Below are 25,104 nucleotides of genomic sequence, written 5' to 3' on the forward strand. Positions count from 1 at the left end.
TGTTTTCATTTGCTGGATTTGTGAATTCAGGCCCTGATTCAGAGCCGGACGCTCTGACAGAGCGCTCGCTCTGAATCAGGGCCGGCCCTCCTCCTTTTTGGAGCGGCCTCCTGGTCGCTTGCATAGCTGTGGGTGACCACCCACAGCTATAGCGAGCGGCCAAAATTATGGTCGCAATGGTCAAGACCATCACGACCATCGAGCTTGCGACGAGACCCTTGCGGTAGAGTCTCGCTGCCGCAAGCCCTGGAGTGCTTTTTGCTCTATCAGAGCCAAAAGCACTCCCATTGATATCACTAGTGATGTCAGTGGGGCCGGCCCCAGACGGTAGGCATTCCCATGGGAACGCCTCAGTCTGGCAAGCCACGCCCCCGACACGCCCACCAAAGGGGGCGTGCTATCAATCACCATCGACAGCACGCCCCCTTAGGTGCGAGACCCATAACGACGGCTTGGCCGTCGTTATTCGGGTCTCGCGCATGCACACAACGGAGCTGCCTCCGTCGTGCGCATGCGCACTTGGGCAACATCGCAAGCGGGTCTGAATCAGGCCCTCAGTCCAATCACTGGTAATTTATGCACTTCTCCTATTTTTGGATGACAAATTCTAACTATTACTTCAATCTTTAGACCAAAAATTTTTAAAAATAGGCATAGTAACGGTACATGTCTCAAGTCCTTTGTTGTATCTTCAACATACACCATTCTCTTAAACAAGAGAGGGGGCAGCCAGGTCAGCACATCAGGGGACGTGCTGGTGGGCGGTACGGGGGTGTGGTGGCGCAATTGCATCAACGCGGCTTTGTTCCCCGCTATACAATGCAGAGATTATCGGCATTGTAAAGCAATGGACGGGGCGACGATTGCGCCTGGGCCGCGCACTTTTGCTCAGTAAGTGGGCGGCTGCGTGGAGGAGGCAGGCTGATGGTGGCCGGTCCGGGAGAGTTGTCCTCTCTTGCAGGCAGCCAGATCACCACCTAATTTTCGGGAGCCTCCCGGCCGTTCCGGGGCAGTTGGCAAGTATGGCACACACATATGCAAGTTCATACTAATGAGGCCCATACATCAGCAATCAATTGGGACAATTTACAATTTTGCAGATGATTGTATAGCAATGTATAGGGTTCACCAATTGCTGATTCTGACTAAAAAAGTAATCGGAATCAGTAAATTAGGTTGTCCAACATGTTGGATTTTACCGAACATTTGGGGCTGTAGATTGCTAGTGTATGATAATGATCAGCCGGTTTGCCGACTGTTACTAGTAAAATGAAGAGCCTTTCACAAATGGCAAATTTGTTATTTGCTGAAAATGATCTGCAAAGCACTGACAACTATCAGTAATGTGTGGGTGCAGACTGGAGAATCGTGAAATCAGTGGATAAAAGCCCAGAATCATTTTTTGCCAGTTGCTGATGTATGGGCCCCTGTAGCTCTGCCGATAAGTTTCCATATGACTCGTCACTCAACCCTTGATTAAAGTAACTATTCTAGTAGTACTGTTTGTTTTAGAGTGACAGGGTATTGTGATTAACTACTCAATTTTGATCTTATTCATCTGGTATCATATTTTAATCACATTGTTTTACATTGCACACAACAGAAAAAAACTCTAAAATTGTCTATGGCTTGCCACCAACAAGCTTACACTCCGTGCAAGCAAGTCTGAAAACACAACCTGTTTGTCCTCCTTCCTCTCACAAATTAGGGCCATACTTCCATTTTTGTTTAGTTAACTTCTCTTTAAATGAAATAAGAGGCTTTCAAAGCAACTTTCCTGTTTCTGCGTACATGTACTAGCCATGCATACTGACCAGACCGGTCTGCTCATTTTCACTACAAAACTATGCCCAATACACAAAGGTAGCATTCTAATGTGGATGCTGTAATTCAGGAGAAACAAACAGATGCAATGAGCTCACAATAATATATTGCCAGCTGCTGCACACTCTGCATTACCTGGCTTCTATAAATGTCTCTAAGTACAGCATGTGAGATGTTTTACAGATATGAAGGGAAAGACTTACCTATAAAAAAATCACAGATAGACAAATTGAGCAGAAAGAAGTTGCTTTGAGTTCTAAGACTCTTATCCACTATGAAAGCCATCATAACCAGAAGGTTACCGAGAACTGTGGCAACAAAAAGTAAGGATGTAAGTAGTATTATCATGATTTCTACAGCTGCTGAAAACTGATTATCCAAGTCGGCAGTCTCATTAAAGGTTAACATACTGGTCTCATTATATGGTTTTTGATTTGTCATTGTAAGTAGTGAGCACAATCTCTACATACTCATTCATATACTATAATAAGAGCCATGTATAGAAGAACAGAACTTGGCTGGCCAGTGATATGAATCAGTTCAGCATTTCAGTGATCTTACTGGAATTCATCAAGATCTCTGCTTTCCAGTACTTCTGTCTTATGCAGTAATCACAGTAATAGTGCCGATTGCCTATAGATGCTTTTTATACCGGCTTCAGGTGAGCAGCTCTAATCATATTTTGTTCTAAATACCAAGGGAAATCACAAGACCACACCAACAGTCTAATCATACCTCATTTAATTTAATTTGGGGAAAACTGTGGTATATTACAGGTGTTTACACTGTGGAATGTTTATTTTTATCAAAGCAATAATGTGCACATTTTATATTATAATGTAAGAAATATTAAACTAGAATTCCTCTTGCAAGAGATCAACTTGATTTTTGCTTTCTTAAACTTTTATTATGTTTTAAACTTTTACAACAAAAGTAATTATTTAAAAAAAAATCATTTAATAAAACACTAACATTGTGTGAGCTCCATCTGGTAGTCAACCTCATCATCTCACATATTGCTATGCTCTGCGGTGTCCATTCTTTACTTTAAAGGAAGGCAATTTTTACACTGTAATTTGTGATGCTTCTATGTTCTAAATACTGACCCACTCATCTATTTTTTCCAGTTTTATAACCGATGTAGACATCGACACCCAGTCTATTATATTGAAATAAATGCGTGTCAAACTACACAGTACACACAGGACACAGGTGTTATTACTAACACAATACACTAGTGTTGTGAATAACACAATGAGGGCGATTCAATTCAATGCGAAGTTTGGTCGAGCTAAAAGATTTCTCCTGGGATGCGAGGAGAAATCCGACAAAAGTGCCGGCCGCACAGCTTTTTACCGGCTTAGCATTGCGCTAACAGACGTGTGGCCGACACTTTCATCAGAGAATGCCGGTTCTCGCAACTTAAACACACAGGTTAAGTTGCGAGAACTGGCTCTGAACAGCACGCTGAATTGAATAGCTCCGGGAGCTCCCTCCCGGGCCTATTCAACATCGCATTGAATCACGGGCAGTGTAGTCATGATAAATCTTTGGAACCAGAACCCAGATCCTCACTTATAACAGTTTTCCTTTTAAGCTATTCCTGCATACTGATACTTGTATGCTGCCAGCACTTGGGTATAATTAGAGATGAGCTGTTCGGTTTTGGTTCAGATCTTCACAACAAGTTTAGATCTAAGAAAGAGGCAAAACATCATCTTTCACAAATATCTCCACATAGATGTCTGTGAAAGATGGTGTTTTGCCTTGTTTTAAGATCCGAGCCAAAACTGAACCACTCATTTCTAGTAAACAGGACATTAACAGGTCTATAATAATAAACTAAAAATACAAGGCAATATTACCAAATATATGTACAATGTGATATTACAGTCTTAGATAACCTGCAAAATGTTTCTCCAGTACTGCAAACATATTATAGTAATCACAGTCTATTAACTGTTTAAAACAGAAACAGGTGCATATTAATGACCGAGGGCAGCCATGTACCGCGGATCTCCTCCTATAAGCAGAGCGGAGGAGGAGGGACCTGCTTGCCAGCACAAGGTAAGTATACTATGGGTGTTGGATGTGCGGCGCGGGGACCCCCTGAAGTCAGAGGACTGTGTGCCCTGCACTCATTATAAATACACCTATGAGGTGCAGGGGTGCATGATCCTCTGGGGCTAATATTCGGCAGCCTGCAAGGACTTGATACGGGCCACCTATGTATGATATGTGTGGCCACGTCAGAAAGGAAACATTTTCTTTCAGTAGACTCCTGTACCACAGGACCACCCCATTGATTCCGTTGGGCTATGTAGAATGCTCGCCAGAGAAGAACGCATGTTGCAATGTAATGTTAAATAAGTTAAATTCCGGCACTGGGAGAGGTCCTGTGACACTGGTCACTGTGTGTGTAAAAGGACAGTGGCCTGGTAGGAGGATAAGGGCAGGCAGGGTGTCTCCAGATCCTTTCCCTCCTCGCATCTCAGGGAGTCACTACATTCTCTGGAACATTGCCTGACCACATTAGAACTTGGTTCTAATGTGGTCAGGCTGCCCAGTGCCATCTCGTTGCAACACCACACAGACAAGCAGAAATACCTCCAGACCTACTGTATGAAAATGGGCACTCAGGCTAGTGGCTCGTGGGGAGGGGTGATGGGTACTCAATTAAAATTGCAGCAGGCAGGCAGCCAGCAAGTGTCAGTTATTGCCAGGAGTGCCAAGAGAGGGGGTGGATACTGATTACTCGGTCTTGGAGGGGGGGCCTGGGTCGTCTGCTGAGGGGGAAATTGTCCACCTTTGAAGAGCTGCTGAGGGAGATGAATGTCCCCCTTTGCAGTGCGGGCACATTTTATTGTTTACATTCAATTTGGAGAGGGGGCGTGCCTACACCTTCCAGATATGGCCATGTCCCCAGTATTAGGCCCCATGTCAGCATACTGTTTTGATAACTTTAGGGTGAAACCCCATCTTCAAATTGAAAGTCCAGAAGATGTCCTATTGAAACGTATCATCTAAAGATAGTCTAACTTGAAGATTTGTATATCGTTGATGTATAGTAGTGGTAATTGATCTTCCAGGTGTAAAGTAAGACTGGTCACCCCCTATAATTGAAACACCAGCAAATCAGGTACCACAATTCCAAATTTGTAGTATAACTAACTGCAGCTCATAAAACAAAGGAACAATAGTAAAAACTATAATAGAGTGCTCAGGGGTGGGCTGGCAGGGCTATCACATGGGGCGTTGTGGTCTGGGGGTGCAGATGCAGTGACTCCTCCAGTGCTGTCTAGTCTGGCAGCCAGGTGCATAGTCAGGGGTTAATGTGGGCCTAAATGGGGCGGAACTAGTTCCACCTTCACAACGGCCCCACACAGTGAATGCCTGAGCTAGACAAGGGGCTCCTTCTTGGAGGGTACCACAGAGAGCCAGCCACATCTCCTACATCAATAGATGACGTGGGTGTCACTAGTGTCTGTTGGGCTGCCTCTCCCTTATCAGGTCGGCGGCTCCTTGGAATTGTTTTTTGCGGCTTTGTGAACATGATGTCATAACGCCACTGTTTTGAACAGAAGTAGGGGCCACCTGACCAGTTACTCTGCCAGCCCGAAGACAAGAAGGTAAGAGGGGTAAGAGACACTGGTGGTGGCACTGGACAGAAGCAGTGAGGGTAAACAAGAGTGACACAGAGTGTAGAGCTGGAGAGATGCAGAGGTGTGAGCTGGAGAGACAGAAGGGGAACTGGAGACACATGGGGTGAGGTGGAAAAATGTAGGAGGCTGAGCTAGAGACACACAGGCAGCTGACTGGAGAGATGCAGGAGGATGGTCCAGGAGAGACACAGGAGGATGGTCTTGGATAGAAGCATCGGATGATAGCTCTGGAGGGGCAGAGAGGGTAACATCAGGCTGAGCTGATGAGATACAGAGGGTGAGCTGTAGAGATGCAGCGGGTGAGCTGGAGCAATGCAGGGGGCTGAACTGGTGAGACACAGGTAGCTGAGCTAGAGATAGCAAGGAATTTATCTGCAGAAATGCAGGAGGATGTTCCTGGAGAGGCACAGAAGGATGGCCCTGGATAGAAGCATGGGGATGGCTCTGAAAAGATTCAGGGAGCAAACCTGGAGAAATGCAGGGGGCATGAGCTGGAGAGATGCAGGGGGGTAAACAAGAGTGACGAAGGGGGTTGAGCTGGAGAGATGCAGGAGGATAGTTCTGGAGAGATGTAGAAGATTGGTGCTGGGGAGATACAGGAGGAAGGTGCTGAAGACATGCAGGGGGATGGTACTGAAGACATGCAAAGGGGATGGCATTGTAGATGGTGCTGGAGAGATGTAGGAGGATGGAGTCTCTCCAGGATGTTTGATCAGGGAAGTAAATGTTTTGCCTTGCCTCATAAACTTCTATTACTATGTATTATCTAGTTGAATTCCTGTTGTATGAAGATTACATATTATTCTGACACAAACAGGTGGTACACATGATCTCCTATATGCACACTAAATACTGGCTGAAGAGACTGACTGTTCAGGGAGGCTCATTTTTTTCAGAAGTTTCCCATTGCAGAGAAACCCCCTTAGAAGTAAAAAAAAAACCTCTCATGCACAGGGTATACGTAGGGATTGCAAAATATAGAAAACATGGGGCCCCTAAGTTTCAAAAACGTTTTTTAGGGGACCCATAAAAAACCTGAAAGGGATGTCAGGAAAATAACTAAGAGTGACACTGAAGGCTATCCCTTTAATTTTTTATTTTTACTAATCTTCTCCTAGAACACTGCTTGTTGGAGTGTCTTAATTATGAGGTATATTGTTACTTGCATACATAGATATGCACTTTCCCATTTAAGGAGTGCCATTTTAGTGGAAGAGGCTTACTGTACCATTAAAAGTACTGTCCTGAGATGTTCTATTTTTTAGAGGGGGCGCCAAACAAAATTTTAACTCTGGACTCTACATGGTCTAGAACTGGCACTGGGAGTGCTGTCATTACACTAAAAATAGTTGACTGACAGCAAGTAAATAATCAATAAAAAGAGAATGTGTTTATATAAAATATATAGTATATATCCACTCTACAATATTAGACACAAAATATGTGCTTACAAAACAGTAGTACATCCATTCAATATAACTAGCAAGTTAATTTACATTAGGGGTTATTGGTCTTCCGATGTTAGAGTGTGATTCACGGGCAGAATTTGGGCATAGTCAAGCAGGGGCAGTAGCGCACGCAGTGGGGGGGGGGTTTCTGAGTACCCAGAAACTCCACCTGACAGAACAATTTTTATTTTCAGAGATGGAGGCTGACTATTAGTTGGCAATATCACGTATATATTTCCCATTAACAAAATCAAGTCTTGACAGAAATCACAACAGGGACAGTGTTGCAACAGTAAAAATGGATGACAATAAAACATAAACAAGACATCCATTGCTCCACAGCAGCAATTAAAGAATACTATAGGACTCTGTGGGGAAGTAACGTAAAAAAAAAAAAAAGAGAGGAAAAGGGATTTTAAAACTGGGAGCCTTTTGTAAGTAACTCCATATTATACCATGATGTCATCTGGAAACATTTCCTAAGAGATGCCTCGGTAGAGAGGGTATGAAGAATATAAAGCTAAATGGTAAAATATCTCTTTGTTTATTGGATGTTTCTGTCCAGTCCATTGCAAATAAAAAGGAGATCATTATTATTATTATAATTTATTTATATGGCGCCACAAGTATTCCGCAGCACCTTACAAAGTACATAAACAAATAAGTAACCAGTGATTTACAATACAATACAAAGCAGGACATGGACATGGATAATAAACATTGCTATATTAGCGACCTTTACGCCCACATAAGCAGCCGAGTGTTAGTTGCCCTAGTGGGGAGTAAGATAAATTATATTACAGTAGAGAGAAGCACAAGAGGGTAGAGGGCCCTGCTCGAAAGAGCTTACATTCTTTAAGGGAAGGGCAGACAAGCAGGAGTGACACAGATGGGGTAGGGGGGGAGGAAGGAAGGTGTAGCAGCAAGTTAGGATGAGAGTTGGAAGGCTTTAATGAAATAGTGGGTCTTAAGAGCTTGTTTGAAAGATTGTAGAGAGGTGCAGAGTCTGATGGGGAGAGGGAGGGAGTTCTAAAGGTGGGGAGCAGCACGGGCAAAATCTTTGAGGCGGGAGTCGGAGAAAGTAATCAATAGGCATTAAAGTCGGTGTGTATTAAGTGAACAAAGAGGGCAGACAGAAGAGTGAAGGGAGATGAGATCAGAGATGTAAATGGGAGAGGAATGGATGAGGGCTTTATAAGTGAGTATGAGAACCTTGAATTGGGTTCTGAAAGGAAAGGGGAGCCAATGGAGGACTTGAAAGAGAGGGGAGGCAGATGTAGAGCGTTTGGAGAGGAAGATGAGCCGAGCAGCAGCACTGAACACAGACTGGAGAGGAGAGAGATGGGTTTTGGGGAGGCCAGATAGGAGGAGGTTACAGTAGTCCAATCTGGAGATGACCAGTGAATGTATGAGGGAATTGGTGGCATCCTGGGTGAGAAAAGGTCTGAGCTTAGAAATATTCTTGAGAACGACAGGACTGTGAGAGGTTCTGAATATGTGGTTTGAAGGAGATGAAAGAGTTCAGGATGACTCCAAGACAACGCACTTTGGGATTAGATGAGATAGTTATGCCATCCATTGATAAAGAAATAGTGGGACATGATGTTGTGTGGGAGGGTGGGCAGATGATCAGCTCAGTCTTAGACATATTAAGTTTGAGAAATCGCTGGCACATCCAGGAAGAGATAGCAGAGAGACAGTTAGAGATACGAGTCAGTAGAGAGGGGGAAAGATCAGGTGAAGAAAGGTAGATCTGAGTATCATCAGCATAGAGATGATAATGGAGGTCAAAAGAGCGGATGAGTTTACCTAGACGGGACATATACAGAGAGAATAGGAGAGGTCCAAGAACAGAACCTTGGGGAACACCTACTGTAAGAGGCAGTGGTGGGGAGGAGTCATCGTGAGAGGAAACAGAGAAGGAATGGTCAGAGAGGTAGGAGGACAGCCAGGAGAGAGCAGTGTCATGTAGACCAAGGGAGTGAAGGATATGCAGCAGTAGAGGGTGGTCCACAGTGTCAAAAGCAGCAGAGAGGTCAAGGAGAATGAGCAGGGAGTAGTGGCTCTTGAATTTGGCAGCAAGGAGGTTGTTGCTGACTTTCATGAGGGCAGTTTCAGTGGAGTGGAGAGAACGGAAGCCAGACTGAAAAACTGAAAAGGGTCAAGGAGGGAGTGGGAGGAAAGAAATGTGTTGAGGCAGTTGTAAACAATATGCTCAAGGAGTTTGGAGGCAAAAGGGAGAAGTGAGATTGGTCAGTAGTTCAAGAGAATAGGATCAAAGTTAGGTTTTTTAAGATTGGGGGAGACAAGGGCATGCTTGAATGCAGAAGGAACAGTGCCAGAAGAGAGGGAGAGATTAAGGAGGTGGGCAAGATGGGAGCAGGCAGAAGAAGAGAGGTAACGGAGGAGGCGGGATGGGATAGGGTCAAGGGGAGAGGTGGAAGTGGGGGAGGACTGGATAAGGGCCTTAACTTCCTCTCCAGTCGCAGGGGAGAAGGATGTCAGAGTCAGTAAAATGGATGGGGAGGGGTGATCCAGGAAAGGAGGAGGTGGAGAGCTGGGGGACTGGTTGGATATGATGTCCTGACGTATGGAATCAATTTTAGATGTAAAAGAGGTAGCACCTCCACTTCTATAAACCTGTACTTTAGCAAATATACCCCTAGGGCTTTCAGTGGCAATCCATTGGGAGATAATAGTTTTCATACTGCTACCGCTACCTTGGACAATAAAATCTTTGTGTTCAGAAAATGTCTTTGCCTTCTGTCGTCTGAGTAATACTCCACAAAGCACACTCATATGTATTCATAAAAGAGATCTTGAGGGCATGTGTGATATATTTTGAACTTGACAAGCTGACAAGTTTGGGGCTAGTTGCCATTATGGCGGGGGGTTATGGTGCTGGTTATGGGAAAATGGGGTGAACATTATGCTTTTCCTTCTTATTTTCCAATACCAGGCCAGACTGAGAGGTTTGGGGCTTGTTTTGGGATTGGGAGGGGGGATCCTGTGCAATATATTTTTTAAAATCTAACCATTTAATCACATACACATAATGAAGACTGCACAGATCATACTGATCTGTGCAGAGCATCGGCCATACATCCCTGCCACAGACAGGTCTATTGTTTTTAATATTCTGCTGCGATGTTACTGCAGGTTTTATCAGTTTAACAAATCTGAAGGTTAATACATTTGGGGTTTCTATTGTTGTCTATGTTAAATAATGTTTTGGCCAATGGCCTATTGCAGTCTAAACTGTAGTCAGGGATTCTCCGGATTGCAAATTTGATGGAAAATTACAAACAAAACCCCACAAACTAAAATCGATACTTAGTAAATTTACTCCTTGTGTGAAACATTAAGTTCTCTGGTACATATGACTGGTGGATTAGATGGACTAGTGTCATCTGTTTCCACAACTTAACTATTGGGCCTTGGACTAAATACAAGTCCTTGGACTAATTTATCAAGTCCCACCGGATGCGCACAGATTGGTCATGGTTTGGTCAGACAGTGTGTTGATCTGTCATAGCTCATCTTGTGTTGTTGCCTGGAATTAGTTAGAGCACCATGAACATTATTTGGTTGTAACTTTCTCTGGGCCATCTGTATCCCACTACACTTGCACCTGGATAATAGATGCTGTGCAGAAGAAGGAAGTCCATCCCTAGAGGTGTTCCCTAAGAATGTGCTATGAATAGGTCTAACCCATCTCTTGAACATTTTTCAAGTACATGCTTGGTTGGGCAAAACTGTCCATCTCCATTTCTATCACTTCCAGATCATGCTCATCATCCAATGCACAGGGATCACAAATTAAAGCATGAGAGAGATCATCAGCAACATGAAGGTCAGAACTTCATCTGTACACCATATCCAGGTGGTAGCACTGAAGTTTCAGCATGAAGCACTGCATTCTGACCCACTTAAGAAACCTTAGTGGCCCAGAAATGCCACGGGTTTCGCCCCCTTTCTCGTCTGACAGGAGCTATTCAATTGAAGCTCCTGTCGGGCGTGATCAGCTGCCTGCACAACATGAAATGGGCGATAAAGTGACCTGTTTGGGTGCCCAAACAGCACTTTTCACGATCGCGCCCAGCACTTTGGTCGGAAGTAGCAATTTTACGCAGCTAAACCCGACCACTACGGGCGCGATCACCGCAAAAATGGGCATCAATTGAATAGCGCCCTGCGATCTCCTGTCACTTTAAATGGGAGATCCGGACCACGAAAACAATTGCATACCGCCCCACATATCAGGATTGAGTTTCATGTTGAGTGACTTTTTCTTCTTCCTCCATAGGGGACACAGGCTTTACACTGTGTATAGGCAGGTAACTAGGAGTCTGGGCACCAAATGGTTAAGTTTTCTTTCCTAGCAGCCCAGTCACTTCTGCCAACCACTGTCTATGCAAATATTGTGACAACCTATGCATGTTATAATTATTGACGATTAAAAAGAGACGATCATAAAAGGACAAATTCAGACCTGCACGTAATACGTATGTAATGCCGATGTTCATGTGTAGTTGAGTGATTATTTGCTAAATTTCCGAGAAACCATTAAATCGTATGAGTTACACAGAGTGTATGTGCAAAGCTGCTGTTGCGATCGATTCAGACGGTATCTGAAAGGAGGCAATTAAGAGCTGGATTGCCATCATTTATGGAGTTTTGTCATAAAGTAAAGATTTAATTATATCCTGGACTCTCAGATCTGTCACTGGGATTGTCAGAGCATTTTTCTCTTTGACTCCGAATGTTTATGCAAGGCAGATTCTCTCAAGCCAGTTGTCAGGTCATCCTCTGGTGCCTCATGATTAGGGATGTGCAGGCTCGGATAGGTTCGAGTTTGCACGTTGAGTTCGGATTTTTCCCTCCAAAAAAACGGAACTCAGAAAGAGGCTAAACGTCATCTTACATGGACGAACATCATCATTCCTGGACTTTTGTCCAGGAATGATGATGTTCGTCCATGTAAGATGGACGAACATCATCATTCCTGGACTTTTGTCCAGGAATGATGATGTTCGTCCATGTAAGATGACGTTTAGCCTCTTTCTGAGTTCCGTTTTTTTGGAGGGAAAAATCCTAACTCAACGTGCAAACTCGAACCTATCCGAGCCTGCACATCCCTACTCATGATATTTAAGAAATGCTTCCATTATTTGTGGGGGGTGGAGAAGAAGAGTGATGGAGAGGATTTTATGACTGTAACCTGTTTAGGGGCTGATCGAGACAGAATGATATTAGCAAGAAGCTCCCCAGATGTATTGCACCATTAGAAATACACATTTCTCTGATAATCAAGGTTCATTTGGGCAGGTTCCTTGCATAATGTATCATATAGAGGTTTTATGTCTTTACACTCCTATTGGTTAGAGTCAGTGCCATGTAGTAACGTCTCACAATAAGTCACTGCTACTGTAATTCCACACTTTTTTTATTACCTTTATTTACTTTTTGGGGGAATTAACAATACTCTTTGCAGTTGAAGACTGCTTATATATTGAACACAGCTCTTCCTACTCCAATAGGGTTTCCATTCCATTTAAAACTAAACAAATCTCTGATGCTATCATGTCAGCAATTCTAAGGAATGTTTGTAGCGCCTTGTAGAATTCATGCCACAAATAGTTCCGTTTTTTCGACCTACAAAGGAATCTATAGAATCCATTAGGTATCTTTTGTTCTGGAATCCTGTTGTAGTAACATCAGAAATAATTGTTTTGTTGCCAACTAGTAACAGGGTGACAGCTAGTATTAGAGGCATGTAGTTTAAACCCTGGATGACAGGATGCCGTCGCCCAGAATGCCGGCGCCGGATTCCCGACACCATTCGTAATCTTGGCGCCAGCATCTCGTCCAACGGTAAGTAGTGGGGTTAGGGGGAGGGTTAGGGGTTATGGTTAGGCACTAGGGTTAGGCACTAGGGGGGAGGTTAGGTATAGGCTGGGAGGAGGAAGGGTTAGGTTTAGGGGTAGGATTAGGATACTTACCTACAGGTATCAGTATCCTAACCCTGGTGGGATGTTGGTGTCGGGATTCTGACCCCCGGCATCCTGTACCCAATCTTAGTATTACACGTTAGGCTGATATAATGTATGTAATGTATGAATTGAGCAGTCCAGAAAGTAAATGGCTCACCACATGTGCATGGCATTACTAAACTTTATATTTCTTTTTGTACAAACTGGTTCTTAATTAGCAGCAGTCTTATTTTAGGTGCATACAGTTAGTGCATAAGTGTATTGAGTTTATCCAGGTCTGTCACGGGGTGTGTGATATCAGGGGTGGTATGGAATGATGTTGTCAGTCCTAATGTCAATATTCATAATATAGCAGTGGCGTAACTAGGGCAGGGCGAGCGGGGTGCGTGTTCTGGGCGCCGTTGGACCGGCGGCGTGGGGGGACGCCGCTGGCCATGGTACCGGCCCTCCCGCCCTAGTTAGCCAGTGTAGCGCCGACCGCAATGAGTGCGGTCAGCGCTACACATTTACACAGGACCGGCGCTAGGCTTCCAGCGCCGGTCCTGTGCTTCACACCTGAGCCCGTTCCCTCCCCCTGAGCGCTTGCCCAATAGCGCTAGGAGGCGGGCTCAGGCTGTGCATAACACAGGGGGTGGCTACTACTGGGGGGACCTCTACTGGAGGAGGGGGCTACTACTGGGGGCGCCATTATTGGGAGGACCTCTACTGGGGGGGCTACTACTGGGGCACTTAATCGGGAGGGGGAACCTCTACTGGGGACTACTACTTGGGGGGGAACTACCACTGGGGGTATTATAAAAGAGGGCCTACTACTAGAGGCACTGCACTCGGGGGACCACTACTGGGGGCAATAATAGGAAGGGCCACTACAGGGGGCACTGGATAGGGGGGATCACTACAGGGTGCCTGCATAAGGGGACCACTACTGGGAAAACTGCATGGGGGGACTACTACTGGGGGCACCATATAAAGGGCACTGCATAAGGGGATACCGCTACTGGGCGCACTGCATTGCGGGGACTGCTACTGGGGGCACTGCATAAGGGGGAACACTACATGGGGCACTGCATTTGGGGGGGCCACTACTGGGGGTACTGAGTAAGGGGAACTAATTGGGGGCTGTATAAGGGGGACCACTACTGGGGATACTGTATAAGGGGCACTACTATGGGCCTGCATAAGAGGGACAACAACTGCATACTGGGGGTACTGTATAAGGGGTACTACTGGGGTTAAGGTGCATATGGATAGGAATGTTCAGTTTGAAAATAAAGGTATGTGTCATGTTGACACGCCCCATTTTTAAGTGACCACGCCCATTTTTTGCCGCACATCGGGGGGGGGCTCCCTTTTCAAACTTGCCTTGGGCTCCAAATACCCTAGTTACCCCACTGTAATATAGACTTAAGAATGTCGAAATGGTCATTATGTTGACATTGACTGTATTGAAATTTATCATATAGACACTGATGAAATGTCATCCCTGGTATCCCAGCTGTCACTTACTTATTACTGAAGGCCTCAACGGCTCCACATGGCTTCAGTAGTCATGTGACATTGGTTCCAGTGCAGACAGAGTTCCAGTACATATTCCTCCCCTAACCCTCCTGCTAGTGCCTAACCCTAACATACCCCCCCTGCAGCCTAAACCTAACCTCCCTCTAGTGCCTAATCCCAACATGCCCCCCCTGCAGTTTACCCCTAACCTCCCTCTAGTGCTTAACCCTAACATGCCCCCCCTGCAGCCTAACCCTAACCTCCCTCTAGTGCCTAATCCTAACATGCCCCCCCCTGCAACTTACCCTTAACCTCCCTCTAGTGCTTGACCCTAACATGCCCCCCCTGCAGCCTAACCCTAACCTCCCTCTAGTGCCTAACCCTAACATGCCAGTCCTGCAGCCTAACCTCCCTCTAGTGCCTAACCCTAACATGCCCCCACTGCAGCCTAATCCTAACTTCCCTCTAGTGCCTATCCCTAACATGCCTCCCCTGCAGCCTAACTCTAACCTCCCTCTAGTGCCTAGCCCTAACATGCCAACCCTGCAGCCTAACCTCCCCCAAGTGCCTAACCCTAAAATGCCCCCTGCAGCATAACCCTAACCTCCCTCTAGTGCTTAACTCTAACATGCCCCCCTGCAGCTTACCCCTAACCTCCCTCTAGTGCTTAACCCTAACATGCCCCCCTGCAGCCTAACCCTAACCACCCTCTAGTGCTTAACCATGCATGCGCAGTATTCGCACAGACTGTGAACTAGGAAGCAGAGTGATAGTGTAAGTTACTGTATCGCTCTGCTTCCAGCTCTATGCCAGTATGGGCTCTTATCGGAGCCCGTCTCCCTGCAAGAAGATATTGCTAAATTTGAGTGAAAATTTACATTTTCACTTTGTGAATTTAGGCATTTAAATGTAAAAAAAAATGTGGATTGTGATAATGATGCCCCTAAATTAGGTCCTCAAACATATATATAATATGAGATATGGTAAGAACTTACCCTTGTTATCTCTATTTCTACGAAGTCCATAGGGTTCCACAGGATACCTTGGGGTATAGGTGTGACGTCAGTCGCAGGGCACCAAAGAGTTAAGCTTTCAGCCTCCCAGGATGCACTAGGTCCCCCTCCTATACCCCGCCCCCGGGCCAAGGCACCTCAGTTAGTTACCAAGCCATAGGCCGGAGGAGGAGAAGGAAGAGAGAGAACAAAGATCTGGACACATACAAGAATCACATTCTCACCAGAGGGAGACGGAAAACCCGTGACCAGAGCAAAGCCCATCTGCAGCACAGGTGCGACAGGGCGGGAGTCCTGTGGAACCCTATGGACTTCGTAGAAATAGAGATAACAAGGGTAAGTTCTTACCGTATCTCATATTTTCTACTTCAGGGTCCATAGGGTATCCACAGGATACCTTGGGGATGTCCCAAAGCAGTATCCTTTAAGGGTGGGGACGCTCCTGTGCAGAAAGGAGAATCCGCCGCCCGAAGGAAGCATCCTGAGAGGCGAAGGTGTCAAACCTGTAATACCTCACGAAGGTATGGACAGAAGACCACGTAGCAGCCTTGCAGATCTGAACTGCCGAGGCACCACGTCGAGCTGCCCACGAAGGACCCACAGACCTAGTGGAATGAGCCTTCAGAGAAGGAGGGACCGGTAGGCCTTCATGAAGATAAGCTTCAGAAATAGCCATACGGATCCAGGCTGCCAAAGTTTGCTTTGAAGCAGGCCAACCCTTTTTACAGAAGCCATAGAGGACAACAAAGCGTCCGACTTCCTAAACGAAGAAGTGCGGTCAACATAAGTCCTTAAGGCCCGCACAACATCCAAAGAGGCCTCACCCACGGAAAGACCCGGTGAGTTAAAGGCCGGAACAACTATTTCCTCGTTAACATGAAACTGGGAAACAACTTTGGGAAGAAACTCGGGCCGAGTGCGGAGCACTGCCCTGTTCCCATGAAAAACCAAGAAAGGGGGTCTACAAGAAAGAGCCCCTAACTCAGAAACACGTCTGGCCGAAGCAACGGCCAGAAGGAAAACAGTCTTAGCTGTTAGCCATTTAATATCCACTGAGCCCAGTGTTTCAAACGGCGGTCCTTGGAGAGCCCTCAGGACCACAGCCAAATCCCAAGGCGCCACAGGTGGAACAAAGGGCGACTGAATACGGAGAACACCTTGCATAAAGGTGCGCACATCCGGGATTGTAGCAATCCTATGGTGAAACCAGACAGATAGGGCCGAAACCTGTACCTTCAAAGAAGCAAGGCGAAGCCCATAATCTAGTCCCGCTTGCAGGAAGGCGAGAATCCGAGACAGACGAAACTCCCGCGGTGCATAACCTCTCGGTCGACACCACTGGAAGAACGTATGCCACACGCGATGGTATATCCTCGCGGAAGACGGTTTCTGAGCTCGTACCATGGTACGCACCACAGAGCTGGAAAACCCCCGGGACCTCAGCATGGCCGTCTCAACAGCCACGCCGCCAAAGACAGCCGAGTCAGGTCCGGGTGAAGACAAGGACCCTGAGACAGAAGGTCCGGTCGTAGCGGCAACCGCAGAGGACTGTCCACGGACAGACCCTGAAGGTCTGAGAACCAGTGCCGTCTGGGCCACGCGGGAGCTATCAACAGGAGCGTCCCTCCTTCCTGTTTGAATTTCCGGATTACCCGTGGAAGAAGGGAGACCGGAGGGAACAGGTATGCGAACCTGAACGTCCACCGGACGGACAGAGCATCCACCAGAGACGCCCCTTCGTCTCTTGTGCGAGACCCGTACACCGGCAACTTGTTGTTGTGCCGGGACGCCATGAGGTCGATTTCTGGAAGACCCCACCTGTCCACCAGTAGTTGAAAAACGTCCGGGTGCAGGGACCATTCCCCTGGATGAACGTCCTGGTGACTTAGAAAGTCCGCCTCCCAATTTAGCACTCCCGGGGGATGAAGACCGCTGATATGGCCGGAAGATTGCGCTCCGCCCAAACCAGGATCCGAGAGACCTCTACGAGAGCCGCCCGACTGAGAGTTCCTCCTTGCCTGTTTATGTAGGCCACGGTGGTAGCATTGTCTGACTGGACCTGCACCGGGTGACCCTGGAGAAACCGCTGTGCCTGCAGGAGAGCATTGAAGACCGCACGGAGTTCCAAGATATTTATTGGAAGCTCCGCTTCTGTCGGCGTCCACCTGCCCTGGAACAAGTGTGGACCCGAAACTGCTCCCCAGCCCCGAAGACTGGCGTCCATTGTCAACAGGACCCAATTTGGAACCCAGAACGGACGTCCCTTGTTGAGGTGGGTCGTCTTTAACCACCACGCAAGGGACAGGTGAACCTCCGGGGTGAGCACAATCGTCTGGAACTTCAGAGACTGAGGCAGCCCGTTCCACTTGGACAGGATCAGGTGCTGCAGAGGTCTGGAGTGAAACAGGGCGTATTCCACCATGTCGAACACCGACACCATGGAGCCCAGTAACCTCATCGCCGAGTGTAAGGACACCCGGCGGCTGTGCAGACAACTGCGCACCCTTGACTGTAAAGCAGAGATCTTGTCCTCCGTCACGAAGATCCTTTGCTGTCCCGAGTCCAATAAGGCTCCAAGATGCAGAATCCTCCGAGACGGGATTAGAGTGGACTTCTGCCAGTTGATTAGCCAGCCGTGCCGTTGCAGCAGTGCAATGGTCAGGTCCAAGTGGTGTAACAGGAGCTCTGGAGATCCTGCCACCAATAACAGGTCGTCCAAGTACGGCAACATGCGGACTCCTTGCAGTCGCAGAGAAGCCGCCATGACCGCCATCACCTTGGTGAAAACACGTGGTGCTGTCGCCAGGCAAAAAGGTAACGCCCGAAACTGGAAGTGGTCGCTGCGGATTGCAAACCGAAGGAACTCTTGATGGCGCAAAAGAATAGGGACATGCAGGTAAGCGTCCTGTATGTCCAATGACACCATGTAGTCCCCAGGTTCCAGCGCCAGAATGATGGACCGTAGGGTCTCCATCCGAAACTTCGGGACCCGCAAAGACTTGTTGAGTGCTTTGAGGTTGAGAATCGGACGATATGACCCATTGGGTTTCTGTACCAAAAATAGATTTGAATAGAAACCCTGGCCCCTCTGGGAGAATGGAACAGGCACTACAACTCCAGCCTGGAGCATAGTGTGCAATACCTTCCGAAGCTCCGTAGCCTTGTTCCGGTCTGATGGTAGACCCGTGGTGAAGAAGAGAGCCGGGGGTCTGTGCCGGAAGGAGAGGGCATACCCGTGGGAGACCACCTCCAGAACCCAAGTGTCTGTCGTAGTGAACGACCAACACCGGGAGAACTGCAGCAGGCGGCCTCCCACCCTGGGATCCCCCAAGGGGAGACCCGGACCGTCAGGCCGCAGGCTTGTCATCTGGCTTGGGGGCCGGACGTCTGGTACTCCATGCCTGTTTCCGGGGCTTGACCGATTTCTTAGGGCCAGCCTGTCGAGGAAACGACTGTGGTTTGGGCCTGCCCTGGGCCCTAGATGACCGAAAGGACGATGGTCCAGAACCAGAAGGAGCAGCGGCCGACGGGAGACAAGCAGATTTGGCTGCCGCCAGCGTGGCCACAATCTTATCCAGATCCGGACCGAAGAGAACTTCTCCGGTAAACGGCAACGCTTCCAGACCTTTCTTGGAATCTGCGTCCGCCTTCCAGGATCGCAGCCACAAGGTGCGACGAGCAGATACCGCTGCTGAAGAAATTCTAGACACCAGAGTACTAATGTCTAGAGCCGCCTCGTTGATGTAGGTGGCCGAATCACGGAGATTGCCAATCAACTCCGCCTGTTCGGCCGGACAGTCGGATTCAAAAGAAGCCTCTAATGAATCTGCCCAGCGCTCCATCGCTCTGGCAACCCAGTAAATGGCCATAGCCGGCCGTGCTGCCCCCCCTGCAAGGGAATAAGCGGACTTCAGGCAGATTTCTACCTTGCGGTCCGTAGCATCCTTAAGGGAGGACATGGATGGCATCGGCAATGTGGCACTACGGACAAGACGGGTCACGTGAGAATCCACCTGTGGAGGGGATTCCCACTTAGCAAAATAATTATCCACGAACGGATAAGCCACCACCAGGCGTCTCTGCGGCTGGTATCTTTTGCCAGGTTGTTTCCACGCCTCCTCTAAATGGTCCACCAACTGACCCGAAAGAGGAAAGACTGTGGCATCGCCCTTCACATCTTTGAAAAAGGCATACTTAGATTTAGCCGCTGGGGGAACTTCGTCCTCAATCACCAAGGCTGTGCGGACCGCCCGAATAAGTCCAGGAATATATACTTTGGACTTAGCATCAGCGTCCTTAGTATGGAGAGGTTCCTGATCGTAAGGATCCAGAATCTCCCCATCATCAGACGTCCCTTCGTCATCCTCATAAGGAGCGGACAGAGACGCCACCGGCCTTTTATGAGGCCGCATCACAGACTCCCCTTGCAACACATCCGACAAGTGCTGTACAGAACTCGTCAGGGAGTTAACCCACGCTGGCTCCTGAGAACCCGGGAGTGGGGAAATAGGGAGACTGTGGGGTACCACCAATTGTCGTGGGAACCCCTGCATGGGTGACGACACCACAGACTGCTGGGACAAACCCATCGGAGTAAACGCGGGCTGCGGAGCTAACTGGCCCACTAAAGCTGTTAACGCCTGAGCGAAACAAGCCCAGGGCGGCTCCTGTACCGGTGCTGTAACCGTAATAGGCCGCGCCATGGACAAACACTGCCGGCAAAGGCCCTCCGCGCTACCCTCCCCCTCCGCTAACGGTACTTTGCTCGTGGTACACTGTAGACGGAGGGGAAAATCACTTTCAGACATGATGGCACCACGTATGTGACCTCTCTCACCAATTAAGTATTAAATAGGCGAGAGACCACCCTGCAGCACCGCACCGCAAGAGCTTTAGCAGAAAGAACAGGGACAGTAATAAAGCTGACAGTTTAGAGAAGAAAAGTTACAGGCAGCGCTAGCACAGTCACATACAATGCAGAGAAATAACAATTCCTGCACTAACAGCGCTGATCACTCAACTACACAGACACAGGGCCTGGTAGGACACAGCGCTGCATACACAGACCTGAGCCACAGCGGAGGAGAGGTATGCGGGGGGACCCAGACCACGATGCTTCCTTCCAGACTTCCAGCAGCGTTCACCATGCGTTGCAGAGAAGATGGCCGCCGAGGAGCAGAGAGAAGCTGGCCTGGGGGAGGAGCGCTGACACAGGACCAGTGAGCACAGTGCAGAGAGGGCTGTGTGCAGCGGGGGAGGCGCCGGCTGTGAGACAGGGAAGGCGCGCTCCCCTGGCATGCATTTAACCCCTGGGACGCCGCAGCGCTACCGCTCTGCTGAGGTCCGCTGTCCCAGGGGGTAGTGGAAGCGCAGGTTGGTCGCCTGGCTCCACGCTGCAGCCAGTCCCCAGGGAGCCCCCTGCCTGGGGACTTAGGACCATGTGATCAGCGGGGACCCACCGCGGGACCCCGCTGCTTACCTCTGTCCCCCTTGAATCCGGCCATGGTCCGGAGCATCTGGGGTCACCGCTAGCTGTGACCCCAGACGCCCACCAGCATCCCCGGATCAGTACCGGCGTTCTGGTACCGGCGGGGTGTAGGGAAGACAGCATGGACGTCAGGACTGACTGTCCATGCTGTTCATCCAGATGTGCAGCCACAGCTGCATGAAGAAAAAGCTTCAGGGGCTCTTCTAGCCCCCACTCCAACAGGTGCACCCGACTCCGGCCGGGCACCAAACTAAACTGAGGTGCCTTGGCCCGGGGGCGGGGTATAGGAGGGGGACCTAGTGCATCCTGGGAGGCTGAAAGCTTAACTCTTTGGTGCCCTGCGACTGACGTCACACCTATACCCCAAGGTATCCTGTGGATACCCTATGGACCCTGAAGTAGAAAAGATTTTTTAGTATATGTATTGTGTTCATTATTGAATTAATAAACTAATATTTCGCTAATCAATTTTAAGGAGTTAATAAAGGTTAAATTTTAGATTAATCAGTGCTATTGACTGTTGTTAGTGGAGATATAAGAGTTATGAGATCCAATACAACACTAATTTGTTCTGTGAGTGCCCCAATATAGGAATACTTTTTTCTTTTTTTTGTTTCTGAACATTCCCAGAATATATGTCTAACATACTAAAGTTATTATAATTCTGCTGCTATACATTTGTCTTTCACTTCCTGATAGTAGATTATGATTCCCTGGCAGGCACACTCTGTTAGTCAGTTCTCTTTCCTTGTATGAGTTAATCTAGCAGTGTGTGCAGGAGTTAGAGTACTAATAAAGATGTTCTCCTGGTCTATTCATTATGGGAAAAATATTCCTTGTGATACTTAAGGATTGAATTCACTGCGAATTCATCCCTTGAATAGGAGGCATTCATCATGCCTCCTATGCTTAATTATCACTTCCAAAAAGCTCCTCCTTTAGCGGAGACAGCTTTTCGGAAAAAGGGTACATTTCTCTTGCTTCACTGATTCTTCGAAGCCTGTCTTGAAGCTGCACATGCACAGCTTGAAGACAGGCTGCAGAGAGACAGTGAAGCAGCAGGAGGAGTCCAGACCCCCTCCCCCCCTGTGCGCTTACCTGCTCCTCAGATCGCTTCCGACGAAGAGTTGCAGCCACCAAACAGTGCAGCCTCGCAGCTTCAGTCCCCCTCCATCACTGATGTGTGCCCTTGCACCCGGCTCACTGGAGGAGAGCCCGGGGAGCCAGGAGGCAGCTGCTTGAAGGTAAGAGGATACAGCAGGAAGGGATATTTTCAGACCCCTCTGCTATATTGGATGCTGTACGCCATCTCAGGGTAGCGTACAGTATCACTGTCAAGTTCCGAAAAAATGCTTTTTCAGAACTTGATGAATTTCATAATTTCTACATCCCCATGGGTGGATTGGCCCTTACCTTTTGCGGGGAAAATCCCGATTGGCCGATTAGTCTGTGGGACCGCTTTTCAACTGTGGTCCCACCCCTAGAATCGCATCACCCAACTCTCTTTTTTTCCCCAGCATGACAGGCAGCCCAGCTGTCAGCTCCCAGCACACCCCCCACAACTTACCTGAACCCCCGCTACTGCTGCGACCACGCTGTCTGCTCCTCCCGGTCCGCTCTGCACTATGGGAGAGACGTCATGACATGAGGAAAACTGACATATATATGCAGATACGGACAGCCCTCCCGGACAGACAATGTAGTTGAAAAACAGAAGACAAAGCCGGTGTAAATAGCCAACATTTCATCACCAATGCACTTTTATTAAGACATACATTAAGTAACAAAAGTCACAGTATAAATACCTGTAAAAATCACCTCATGGGTCACACCTTCCAGCTCGCAGACACCGCAGCTCACTCCGATGACGCCATCACATGGATGCACCGGCAAGTCGGACAGCTTGAGAGGGAGTGGTCAAGATCACCATGGTGCCATCACCATGACAACAAACAAATACAATGATTACAAACAAATCAATTGGAGATCATAAACATAAGTATACACGTGTGTAATAAACACACATCAATAGGGTATCTGACCAGTATATATCATAACCAAATAAGTAGCAATTCATTACAAGAAATTGTAATCGCAGAGGACACTAATGTAGCAAAATCTATGCCTAATCCGTATAAAATTAAACCACAGCCTACATAGAAAAACAATGCATACAAATCTAGAATACCATTAGAATATACAGTCTCAGGGGCAGCCCGGGATGCTCACTTGGCTGATACAATACAGAAAAAATCTACATAATATAAAAAGCACATAAATAACAAATTTTCATTTAAGCCCAAAGGATGGACAGTTTGTAAAGTGTAAATCCATTTAGCTTCTTTTTGCAATAGGATGCGGTCTCTATTGCCACCTCTTGTATTTGGGGGGACCCAATCAATGATTTTATATCTAATCATCAATAAGTTATGGTGGCAGTCTCGAAAAATGGCGTGCCACTGGTTGGTCATAGTTTTTGCCCTCCAGGGGTGCCCTTATACTCGATCGGTGCATTGCCATTCGTTCTTTCATCTGGCGAGTTGTTTTACCAATATACAGTAAACTACAAGGGCACCTGATGTAGTAAACTATATATCAGCTAGAACACGTTAAGAGATATTTAATCTGAAAAAATCTACCTGATCTGGGATGAGTAAAGGTGTTACCTACCTCTAGAAGCTACACATGGTGCAACCCACACACCTGTAGTTGGAAGGTTTATGCGTCAAAAATGTGTGGGTTTGATCAATTGTCGACTAATATCATTATGCACTATTATATCTATAATATTTCTCCCTCTCTTGTACGATGGTAATATAGAAGACCCAAGTAAGGCTGGTAGTTGTTTATCAGACCAAACAATTGGCCATGCTGTCTTAGCCGTTTTCATCAGATCATCATGGTTTTGTAGTATATTGCTGCGTCCATACCAATTTGTTGCCAACCTGTTTTTGGGAAGTTGATTTCAGGGAATCTTGTCAAGAAATAGCTAAAGCTCGATCTCTTTCTTTAATAAGCATTTTATAGTGATATCCACGTTTTAGAAATTTCAACATCATATTTTGGATTTGTACTTTAGCACCGGCAGGATCACGACAGATGCATACCACCCGCAAAAATTGAGAAAACGGGAGACTTAATTTCAATGTGGGGGGGTGGTGGCTATCAGCCAATAAGAGTGTGTTACAGTCAGTTTTTTGTAATACATTGTTGTTTGTATATGACCATCCTCAAGGGTTTTTACTGAGACATCTAGATAATGTACACTCTCGTAACAACAATCATACAGTAAGTGACCTTGATTGGAGAATATTGTTGGTTAATATCCATCATCAACCCTATGAAATCTTCTTGTGATCCAATCCAAAATAGAAAGATATCATCTATAAACTGGGAGTATCCCACAATCAGCCATTTCATGATCAGAAAAAAAAGTATTTTTCAACTGCAAACATTTATATGTTTGCAAAACTGGGTGCAACGCAAGACCCCATTGCGCATCCAGAGTGTTGGATATAGATTTTATTATCAAACAGAAAATAATTCCTGGTTAAAGTGAGGCGCAACAAATCAATAAAGAATTCTTGATCTGGTGATTCATAATGAGGGTTATTGGTAAAGTAACGGCGAATAGCATCAATCCCTCGAGCATGTGGAATTCTTGTGTACAAGTTGGTTACATCAATAGTACACATGAAGGTTTTCTCAGGTATTGTTGTTAACTGTTGTAACTTCAGGATAAAGGAAGTAGTATCCTTAAGAAACGTGTCTTCCCTTTGAATCAATGGTTGCAGATAGAAATCCAGATATGTTGGTACACCGTAATACAATGAATCTCTAGCGGTAATGATTGGTCTACCTGGTGAGACCGTATCTTTGTGTAGTTTGGGGATTGTATATAGTACCGAAATCTTAGGCCATTCCTGCATCAATGCTTCTTTATTTTTTTCAATAATAATGCCACGTTCATAGGCTGTACAAAGAATCTCATCTAACTCCTTTTTAAACATAGATGTAGGATCCGTAGCTAACAATTCATAGACAGTGCTATCACTGTCCCTGACGAAGCCCGACCGGGAGAAACGTGTTGGACACGCTCACTACACACCCACAGCCAAGCGGCAGCAAGATTTTGCAAGGCGCAGTACGCACGGCTCCAGGGGCACGAGCTCTGCCGGA

General features: G+C 47.1%; 1 protein-coding gene across 2 annotated transcripts in view; it reads right to left on the bottom strand.

Moving 5' to 3' along the window:
* LOC148526876 (histamine H3 receptor-like) overlaps nucleotides 1–2,190 on the bottom strand; it is a 32,190-nt gene extending 30,000 nt beyond the window's left edge. For both annotated transcript variants that reach the window (XM_088469785.1, XM_088469784.1), the window contains exon 1: nucleotides 2,028–2,190. In XM_088469785.1, coding sequence (XP_088325911.1) covers nucleotides 2,028–2,172 — 145 coding nt within the window. In that variant the 5' untranslated portion in view covers nucleotides 2,173–2,190. The remainder of the gene's footprint in view (nucleotides 1–2,027) is intronic.
* Nucleotides 2,191–25,104: the final 22,914 nt, after the last annotated feature.

This window comes from Taudactylus pleione, unplaced genomic scaffold (assembly GCF_031769625.1).
Source record: "Taudactylus pleione unplaced genomic scaffold, aTauple2 ptg000093l, whole genome shotgun sequence".
In the NCBI taxonomy this organism is placed as follows: Eukaryota; Metazoa; Chordata; class Amphibia; order Anura; family Myobatrachidae; genus Taudactylus; species Taudactylus pleione.